Source organism: Mus caroli, unplaced genomic scaffold (assembly GCF_978045245.1).
Source record: "Mus caroli unplaced genomic scaffold, Mus_caroli_1 scaffold_19, whole genome shotgun sequence".
Taxonomy (NCBI): Eukaryota; Metazoa; Chordata; class Mammalia; order Rodentia; family Muridae; genus Mus; species Mus caroli.
The window spans coordinates 6247479-6258261 of record NW_028227274.1 but is presented as its reverse complement, the minus strand read 5'-3'; the positions used below and the strand labels follow the sequence as shown (position 1 = coordinate 6258261).

Sequence of the window (10783 nt, the reverse complement as noted above, 5' to 3'; positions counted from 1 at the left end):
AGCTCTCTCAAGATATTTTATGCAGGCACTTAGCACAGTAAACTTCTCTTTTAAAACTGTCTTTCTGTGGGAGCTGCAGAGACGGCTCAGTAATAGAGAGCACTGGCTGTTCTACCAGAGGTTTTGGGTTAAATTCCCCGCACCCGCATGGTGGTTCACAACTGTCTTTAACTATAGTCCTACAGGTTCTGTTACCCTTTTCTGGTATGTAGACATACATATACTTAAAACAAACAAATCTATAAATACATCTTTTTAAAAAGATTGCCTTTTTTTGTGTCCTATAGGTTTTTATGTGTTGTGTTTTCATTTTCATCTAATCTAGGATTTTTAAAAATACTTTCTTCCTTGATTTCTCTCTTGATTCAATTTTCATGGTGTGGTATTTAGTTTTCATGGATTTGTTTACTTTCTGTAGTTTCTATTTCTTTTGCTTTGTCATTTGTATGTTCCTATTACTTTTGATATCCAACTTTATTCCTTTATGGTCAGATAGAATACAGGCTGTGATTTAAATTTTCTTCTATTTGTCAAGATTTTCAGTATCAGAGCATATGCTGCTGCAAAGAGAGAAGTCATGTCTTCACTTGGGGGTGATGTACTCTTAGGGAAGGGACCGTTCATGGAGTGTGAAATTTGTCTTCTCAAGCAATGTGACATACTCTGGTTCTAGCTCATTCAGATTAGGACAAACTGCCCTGCCTTCATGAGCCCCAGTTTTCAGAAAGTCAGGGGATACAGAGAGAAGAAGACAAAATGGCTTCCTTGGAACATCTGGTAAAATGCAAGCAGAAAGGGCTAAATGTACAAGAAACAGCATCCAGTGTGCTGCAACCAATTCCCATTCATTAAGTGAGAAGAAGGAATTTTCTCATTGGTTGTCCATGCCAGAAAATGCTGACACTTCACACTCACACAAAAGTGGATAAGGTGCAAAGAAGTTAAGTTCCAGAAAAAGTGACGTCAATCACTGACAGATGCTCTTCTGAGCCAGCAGTGTTCATCTCTTAACTATCTAAACTCTGAGAAGCAGATACTGTTATTAGCCTTGTTTCACACCTGAGGAAATGAGACCCAGACTATGGAATAGAGCAAAGCTATCCACACCCCCTGTTGTCTTTACTCTTGATCATGAAGCTGGCTTGACTTCCAGCTGGGAAGTGTTGTAACCCCCAAATTACTGATGCTAACTCTCTGCAGATAATTGTCCCATTTCTTAAAAGTCTCACCAGAGAGACTTCAGTGTTGTGTACAGACAGTTTGCCTCTGCGATTTCCCCCACAGAAGCTCCCATTCTCCCTCCAGGCCACAGCAGCATAATTCACAGACCCGTGGTTTCTGTGCTGTGTCCTCCTGCAGCAAGCCCTGGGCTCCCTCCCTATCCCTGGCTGCTCTGAGGGAACCCAGCCTAGCTTTAGAATGGCGCTACCCATAAAACTCCCCCTTAATGGAGACATCCTGGGGAGCCAAACACCAGTGCCCAGTGTGAGACATCCTCCCCACCTCTGCATCTCCAAAGACCAGCACTCTTCCTGATAAATGTCCAAACTCTCCAGGTGCCTGTTCTTGAAATCTTAAAGAAATAACAAACTCCAAGGAGATTAGGGCCCCAGAATTTAAACCATGGAGAAAAGGTAATCAGAGGTCACAGACAGTTATGACTGGCCATAAAATTAGTCTCTGATAACCCCACAGCAGACACCCACTAATCCCCATCCCAGCTTCAGTTCAGTCCCACCAAATGATTACAACCCTCCACTCCCCTTTTCTGGGAACATTCAGGGGATTCCTAACTATACTGTTAGTGCTTTCTGGACTCCAGCATTGCTTGCCAGCATTCAACCTGTGAGTGCAGGGCATGTGATCCGAGTTCGAACTTGAAACAATAAAAGACTTTTCCAAGTTGCAGCAGACTTCGAGATTCTCAGGCTCGTCTGGGTTTCCCGTGCATAACAGAAGCAGCTGTTGGAAAACGCTACTCATAGGCCCACCTTCCATAATTTAGACACCGCAGGACACTTCATCATCAGCTGCCAAGATGGTATGCACATCTCCTTATAAAAAGCCAGTGCCTCCTCTTTCCACCCTCTCTCAGAGGCAGCCTATGCAACATTCCCCTCCTCCAATACGCCTCTTCTATGAGATCTGTTCAGTGGTGTGACTTTGTGGCATTCCTTGGCTTCAACCCACCAAATCAGTCACTTGAATCATTATAGCACCAATTTACAAAGGAAGATGGCAAGGCAGAGGAGTTTACTTGTGGTTCTGTGGGGCTGAGGAATCAGGTGACAGGCAGAGAATGTATGGACACTAAATTGATGTTATTGTTGTTATTACTGTTATTCCATAACGTACATTAGCACAGAATACGGGCATCTGACAACACTTATTCTGGGCCAAGAAGATGGAATGTCCTGAAATCTCCTTGGAAAGCATGCAAGTGCTTCAAGTAAAGGAAACAGTCATGGGAGGACTCTGAGGCACTAAGTTTCAAAACGTGGGACTTTCAGACTGTTCAATTCTTAGATAAATGAGGATGGCCATTGAAACTGGTGGCTCCAAATTTAAGTGGAGTACAAGATTGGCAGGACCTGGTGAGTTCTGCATGACATCATTACAGGGGTTGGCTGATGGCTGCTAGAGAGCTTTACATAGTGAGGTATTTCTTTTCTAGTGCTGAGAACTGTACCTGAGGCTTTGTGCTGGATAGGCCAGAGCTAGGACATATTGCTAGCCCAGTAGTGAATTTTTAAAATGCTTAAAGCAGATGGGGTGCTGGTTTTTATTGTATGTAAGATAGATCTTGGCGAAAGATAGGATGATGGTAAGCATGAATGTTTGGACATGTGAGTTTGGGTTGTATCCAACTGATGCCCAGAATGAAATGTAACTGAGAGATTACATTCCCATATAATAGCTTCCTGAAAATGCTCATTAATCCAGTATGTAATACACCAGTACTAATTATCCTTGACTCTCCAAGACCTTTAAAAAAAGGTCTAAGTAAACTTAGTGTATTAGATACAATTTAAGTTTTGTTAGATCTCAAAAAATTCCTTTTCCCATTTAGACAAAAGCCAGCATTCCCTTGGGACTATAGTTCTTACTTGCTAAAATATACTTCTTACTTGCTAAAAGGGGCCATTCTCCTCATCTCTGGACATATGGCTATTAACCTACCCCTGGGGTGCCTATTAGCATAGTAAGGTCTATGCTAGCCTCCAGAATCTCTCCATCCCTACTTAAAAGTACCTATTTCAGGGTCATCATGGCTGACATACCCCTGGCCCCTACTCCAAGTCTCTCCAGAACCTGAGCTTCCCTCCCCTTCCCCCAGCTTCTCTAGTTCCTATATAACCCAGTCATACTGGCTATGAACTCTCTTGGTTACTATGAGCTTTCTGCTCTCTTCTTTCTTTTCTCTTCTCACTCCTTCCATCCCGTCCTCTCATGGCTTGGTTCAGTCTAGACCCTTCCTTTGGCTGAGCTCTTATTCATATTTACTTTCTTCTCAACCATAGCTAAGAACAGTCATGTCTTCATTTTTCATTACACTATAGGAATTTCTTTCAGGCTGCATGAACAGTTAGGTAGTTGAAGCCTAATCAATTCTTTGTGGAAGCCAAATATTGAATGAGTTTTCCTGGAGAGACATGATCTTCTGATCCCAGATGGGTCATAGATGGCAAGAAACACTTCCATCCCACCTAGGTTGGTGAACCAGTGAGTTTACTAAGGATAGTTACAGGAGACTGGATATTCAAAGGTCATCCTTCTAACTTGAAGCCCTGCCAGTTTCATCCCTGATGCTTTCTGAGGCCCAGTCATTGCTTTGACAACTGCCTTTCAATTGCTTTGACTCTTCCTTTAAAAATTCCAACATTAGAGCTGGGGTAAAGTGATTTTGGAGAATATGGTCACTGGTAGGTTTCCCATGTTCCAGTGGATCTCCCCACACTCATGAATGGGAAATGTTACTGGACTTAAGTAAATTCTCAAAAAGAACAAAAGGCACAAAGTTTGGAGGGGGCATGTTGAGGGGTTATGAGGGAATTTGGAAACCCTGGGTTGAATCTCCTGTAACACACGTACATTCACACACATGCACACTCTCATCAAAGAAGATCCTTCTTAAAAGAAATTATAATTAACAAAGAGATCCACTTGGTCGCTTGGGGAGATAGTGCAAGTCTCCTCCAGCATACGCTTATACCATGAAGTCTTATGTGTGCTATTGGCCCCACGTAAGAGGACCAGGTGACCGTGGATCTGAAAAAGCCCTCCTCTCATTACTATTGCAAAAGGAAGCTAGCTAAGCCAGAGCCCTTAGTCCCTCAAGCAGACCCCACTTACAAAATCAAAGCTTATGACAACATTAGAGGTTATAACTAATTCACCCCCACTTTATCTAGTAACCCAGTGGTAATTCCAAAGGGGTTTGTTTAATTTCTATGTGTTTGGATGTTTTCTGTCGTTTTTCTGACTGTTGATGTTTGGGTTTATTACATTATGATTTAATGATTGTATTTTTAAATTAAATTATTTTATTTATTTACATTCCAAATATTGCCCCCTTTTCTGGTCCCCCTCCCAGAGTTCTTCACCCATATCTCCTCCCCTTTGCTTCTAAGAGGGTGCTCCCCTACCCACCCACCCATTCACCCCCACTTTAAAAAGCCTCGTGCAGGTCAATGTTCTAGAAATTTACTTATATTATCTCTTATTCTTGTCCCTTAATTGAGTATCATTGTTCTCAAATTACAGATGTGAAGAGTGTGAGCATCACCTTCTCAAAGTGGTTATCATGTGAAAATGAGAATGCAGGTGTAAAAGACATCAAGCATCACAGTGAGGGAAAGCCCACCTTTGTTGGCTTCTCTGCTTCTCTGTCTTGTCTCTACTGCCTTTTAAGGAGCAGCCCACCTCTCAGCTACCTTTTTCTCTCTCTCTCTCTTTTTTTCTCCTTCAAGTCCACTTTTGTCCTGATTGCCTTTTTCTCTCTCGACAGTCACAGTCATTTTTTTTCTCTGTGGAGTTGGAACCTCAGTTTTGTCCCACAGAAAATCTCAATAATTACTTTGTTCATGTTTTCTATTTAAAACCCTACCAAGAGCTGCCTGGATAAAAAGACATTCTTGTTTACTTGATACTTGTACTGTGGAACTATTTCAATGGTTTTATTCAGCAACAACAATTTTTCTAGATTCTATTGCTGTGTCAAAGATTTTGACTAAAGTACAGGAAAACCATTGTTCTTTGGAGGGTTTTCTGAGCTGAGTCTTCTCATTGTAGGAATAGGCTGAGGGGGGAGAGATACAATGACTTCATTGGCAGTTAGGGAACTGGTGGAACTTTGCCAATGAGGACTGCTCAAGTCATAGTGTAGACCTGACACACACACTGTAGTGTAGATCTTTCCTCAATGGTGCAGAAATTAGCAATAAGGCCAGGATCCTTGGAGGCTGTGTGTGGGTGATTATACTTGTAGAAAGGGTAAAAATTGAACTTCTTTCACAAGTGGCTGTTGACATGTTTTCGAAGAGAAAGTGGCTTTGTGGGTTCATATGTACATAGGTAGTCATCCGGATGTCAGACATTGTCTTTTCTATTGCCATGATAAAACACCAAAAGAAAGTATTTGATTGGAGGCTCACAGTTCCAGAGAGTTAGAATTCCTGAGCATCATGTCAAGAACACAGCAGCAGGCAGTCAGGTATGGCGCTGGAGCAGTAGCTGAAGCTACCATTCTGATCTACAGGTAAGAGACAAAGCTAGAGAAAACTGAGAATGGCGAAGGCTTTTGAATCCTCAAAGCCAACCCCAAGTGATACACCTTTTCCAACAAAACTACACCTCCTAATCCTTCCCAAACAGTCCTATCAACTGGGAACCAAATATTTAAAACACAGGAGCCTGATGAGCCATTCTCAGTCAGACAAGCAGAGACACCAAGCTTGGGTATCAGTTATCCTTAGTTACTGCTCGCCTTCAGTTTTGAGACAACATCTCTCCTGAGGACCTGGGGCTCACCAATTAAGTAAGTCTCTCAGCCAGTGAGCTTTAGTATCTGCGTGTGTCTCTCCAACACTCAGATTAAAAGCACTACGGTGATGCTTGGCATTTTTATATCATTTCTGGGGGTTGAGCTCAGGTCCTCATGCTTGGGCAGCGAGCTTTTTATAATTGAATCATCTTCAAGCTCCAGTACAGAAAAAGTTCATTGGCTAATTAATAGAAGTTTTCGCTCCTGGGCTATAAGTAGCTGCTTCTATTATATCCCGAAGTGCCTGGCTTTCCTGATGGAGACAAGCAAGCATAGCTACAAGTCTGGAATGTCCTGTGAGGTTAAGAATAGTCACAGAGGGAGATGACTTCTGCTTCTGGGCCCTGCAGTTGTCGGGAGTGCCTGTGTCTCATTGGCAAGCGGCTTAGGGCTGTCCTGACAGAAGTCCTGACCTCCCAGGCCTGGGAGCACATCTTTCTTTTCACAGCTTGGTGCTTACTTCAAAGTCTGATACAGAAAAAATTCATTGATTTTTAAACATCCTTGGGGTACCCCCTCTAGCAACCCGGACCTGTGGTTTTCTTCAAGCATGGAGAAGTTGAACTTGTTGGGATTCCTCATCATCACCTTAAACTGCAACGTGACCATCATGGGTGAGTCCTGAGAAAAAAACAAAAACTTGTGGTTTTGTTGTCATATGTAAATTAAATTATTTTCAAAAGTTTATCCCAGTTTTCAGTTTGTCTGGCCTACCTCCAGAAGAAAGACCAGAATATCACTGTTAGTGTGGGAGCCCTGGCAAGCCTCACTGGGCTCATACCTTGTACCCATCAGCATCGGAGACTGTGTGGGTCGTGGGAGCATCAATTTTAGGCATCTCTTAACAGTTGGGTTCTGAACTTGAAGGCAGAGTCAGGTGGAATCGCCATGAGAAACTGATGCTTCCGTTGTGTTTCCTTAGCTATCCTTATAGATTTTATCTGTGAAGATTAAGTTATGAAGATTATTAATTTCTCTTATGCACCTTAACAGAGATCCCAAGTCTAATTTAGTTGTTTATAGTGTTTGGGGAATAGAGCTTAGAGCCTCAGGCATGAAGGGAAGGTGCTCATATACTGAGCTATTTTCCCAGCCCTTGGTTACACAGTCATTTTCCCCCAGTTTGCTATAAAGCTCAGGCTGGCCTTGAACTTCTGACCCTCCTGCCTAAGCTTCCCAAGTACTGGGCTGCAGTCTTATATAACCTTCTACAGCCCTAGCTATTCTGTTAACAAAAGAATAATAAAGATTTCTAAGAGTGATACAAATGAGTCAGTTTCAGAGAGTTTGAAGAGGATGGAGAAAAGATGCGCCTGGTATGAGGTTGATAGGTTTTTACTCTTTATCTTGTAGAATTTGGATAAATAAACCTAGTATTGAAAGGCTAAATCCACAACTTCATCATGCACTGCTGCCACTCTCTGAGGCTGACCGCCTTGGTGAATGAGAGTTGTTTCCACTTTCTCTCGTTTGCTCACAGTTTTTGTTAATTTCATTAGTATAATGACTAGACTAGGGAAAAGACATCTTGAAATACTAGAAAACGGAATATTCTTAAAGAAATTCAGTTTCAAGAACTCAGAGCTACGGGCCCTGTGACTTATAAAGACCATGTAGGGTGGTATCATAAAAAATAATGCTGAAATTAACACCTTTTGTTTGCTAAGCACCGTGAAGAGAATACGCTAAGGTCCTTTAAAAAACTTAATTCCTAAGAAGGGGGAGATCAAATTACACCATGGATTTGCTCAGCCAAAATGCTCTCTGGATCTTTCAGTTCAGGCCATGCAAAAGCTAGGTAAAGTGCATGACATATTTTACAGATCTGCTCACTCGAAAAATCTTACAAATAATTTCAGGGCTGTTCCTGGTACAGCAAAGGCTTAGGAAGTAATTGCCCTAAAGAATTGGTGGTGGGGTTCAGTGGTAGAGTACTTTCCTAGCATAGCATACCACATGTTCTGGTTTTGTTCTTTGCTGTTGCCAATGTGTGTGTGTGTGTGTGTGTGTGTGTGTGTGTGTTATAGCTGCCCCTAAGTACTGCTGATATCTCGGGGAGTAAAAGTTAAGCTGCTGTGTGGAGGCAGCCTTCTGAACATTAGACACTGATTCTTCCACTTGTTCTGTCCTAGGCATGATCTGGCTGATCGTGGAGGTCTTGCTGAGGATGCTAGTGGTGGTCTTGGCAGGGTCACCTATCTATGAGGATGAACAAGAGAGGTTTATTTGCAACACACTGCAACCAGGATGTGCCAACGTTTGCTACGACCTCTTTTCCCCAGTGTCACCGCTGCGATTCTGGCTAGTGCAGAGCCTGGCCCTGCTTCTGCCTTCGGTGGTCTTTGGCACTTACACCATACACCGCGGTGCAAAGCTGGCTGCAGTGGGAGCCTGCAGGCCCCAGGTGCCCGACCTGTCGACTGCCTACCTGGTGCACCTACTGCTGCGCATGTTGCTGGAGGCTGGACTGGCCTCCCTGCACTACTTTCTCTTTGGCTTTTCTGTGCCCTCCCGCGTGTCTTGCTCGCATGTACCCTGCTCAGGGGCTGTGGACTGCTACGTGTCGCGGCCCACGGAGAAGTCACTCCTGATACTATTCTTTTGGGCAGTGAGTGCGCTATCCTTCCTGCTCAGCTTGGCTGACCTGGTTTGGATCCTGCCGAGGAGGAAGACACTGAGGACCACGCAGTGGGTGAATGGGGAGGCTAGACCAGTCTGTGAAGTACCTGCACCTCCTCCTTGCCTCTTACAAACCCCCCAGGGCTATCTTAGCCAAGGTCAGGTGGACCAGGAGGACAGACAGGAGGAGCAAGTTGTGCCTGAGTTCCCCTGCATGTGGACAGCAGGGCAGAGTGACAACAGCAATGTTGGTCAGGCCTGTGCGTCAGGGCTGCTGGAACATTCAGACCAAGATGTTAGTGAGGCCACTTCCTCAGCTGGTGACAGGCTGACAGTGGCTCACACAGCACATGAGCTCAGATTCCACAGAGAGACTTCACTGGACCTGGGGGGCAAAAACACCCAGGCAGACGAACTCTCCTTGGCTACCCAGAGCCACCTGGCCAGACACAGTTCAGCCAGCAAGCCTCAAGCTCCAGGCCGGCTGACCACCTCAGGCAGTGCTCCCCATCTGAGAACCAAAAAATCTGAGTGGGTGTGAAAGCAGCCACGGCAGAGCCCAAAAACCCTTTTTTTCTAGCACCGTACTGCCCTTTGTACTCAGGGAGGGTAAGAGGTTTCTTCATCTTGTATTCTTGCTGAGATCATTTTATATTTAGCTAGAAATTTTATTTCCATGGTATAGAATCCCATGAAAAACTATCCTACACTGTTCTAAGAACCTGAGGTCAAGATGGTCCAGCTAACTTACTTTCTGTTAAACTGCTTGCTTGAGCAAACATCCTTCATCATCGAATCACTTTTATTGAACTGTTTGATTAAGCAAAAGCTCCCTCTGCAGCTTGGGAGCAAGTCACCAAGGTGCCCTTCAGGGCCTAGTATGGCCTTGGTAGGGGTGGAATGACATGGTTCCTACCCCTGGAACAGGGGCAACAGGGCATGGGCCTCCATGAGTGTCAATGGCTGCTGTAAGGCTTGTTTGTATAATACTGGACATATTTTTACACTCCTCTTTTAAGGACTGTCTTCCCTGTTAACGTTAATGACTCCATGCTAATCAGAGATAGCATGAGTCGGGGAGGCAAGGGTGTTGCTGATGTCTCTGCAGACTTGTAAATGTTGGGATGGTCCTTCAAGATAGTCCTTAGGCTTCGGGAAGAACCTCTAGAAGCATGAGTTAAAATAGATATAATTTCTCAACTATGCAAAATATAAGGATGCAATATGAATTATATGAGGGGCTTCACAAACTGAAAGGAACAAAAGCAACTATACTGTAAACCAACCTGTCAGAAAGCTACTAAGGAAGGAGATGGAGAGATTGGGGAGTGGTGATCTCAAGAGATCTTACCTAGCGAAGATTTTTGTTTGTGCTTACAAAGGCAGAGCAAGGTTAGGCCCAGACATGGTCCCACCTAGTTAACAGAGGCAGAAAGATCTATGAACTCTTTTGCAATGTTTAAAAATATATGTGTTTGCTGTCTCCTAAGAACCAGAGGCTGGGGTCATGGGATGCTGACTCATAGGGTAATCAAAAGGGAACCTAGAGTAAATGACTGGATTTATGATATGTAAAATAAAAGACTGGGCTTAGGATCTGCAATATTTTAGAATGACTGGATTGATATGTAAAATAAAAGACTGGGCTTAGGATCTGCAATATTTTAGAATAGCAAGACAGAACTGCTTGGAGAACTGTCTAGAGCAGAAAACAGAAAGAGCTGTCTGGAGATCTCCAGAGAAAGCAGATCAGAGAGAAAATCTTGAAAGCAGAACCTAAGTTGTTAGCTTGGACCCATGATTTGACTTTGATTTGTTTGTTTCAATGCTCTCAAACACCCCTTCTCTCTCTCCAAGTGAAGGCTGGTTCTTGGCAGAAAAAATAATCCTTACCCTAAAATCTCAGAGCTACACTTGGGTCCCCAGTACCTGAATGTAGTTCCAGTCAGCTGTAATAAAGACTTTCAGTTGCCTATAAACTGTCCGAGTGAACATCTCTGGTGGGCTTCCCATAACAGCAATAGACTGCGCCCACAAAGCCCCAGGGTCAGACCTTCCCGCAGCCTATCCCTAAAGAAGCCCTGGCAGAAGCAAAGCAGGCTGAAGGATTAGCCCATACAA

At 43.7% G+C, this 10783-nt stretch overlaps 1 protein-coding gene across 1 annotated transcript; it reads left to right on the top strand.

The window, feature by feature from the left end:
* Positions 1–6593: 6593 nt before the first annotated feature.
* On the top strand, positions 6594–9203 carry Gjd4 (gap junction protein delta 4). The gene is made up of 2 exons (XM_021151155.2): positions 6594–6657; positions 8176–9203. The coding sequence occupies exons 1-2, from the start codon at positions 6594–6596 to the stop codon at positions 9201–9203; spliced, it is 1092 nt and encodes a 363-aa protein (XP_021006814.1).
* The last annotated feature ends 1580 nt before the right edge of the window (positions 9204–10783 follow it).

Bases quoted from the DNA above. Each gene is read 5' to 3' on its own strand.
- Gjd4 (XM_021151155.2), top strand. From the start codon at position 6,594: ATGGAGAAGTTGAACTTGTTGGGATTCCTCATCATCACCTTAAACTGC. The intron at 6,658-8,175 runs GTGAGTCCTGAG...GTTCTGTCCTAG, and splicing joins CTGCAACGTGACCATCATGG to GCATGATCTGGCTGATCGTG.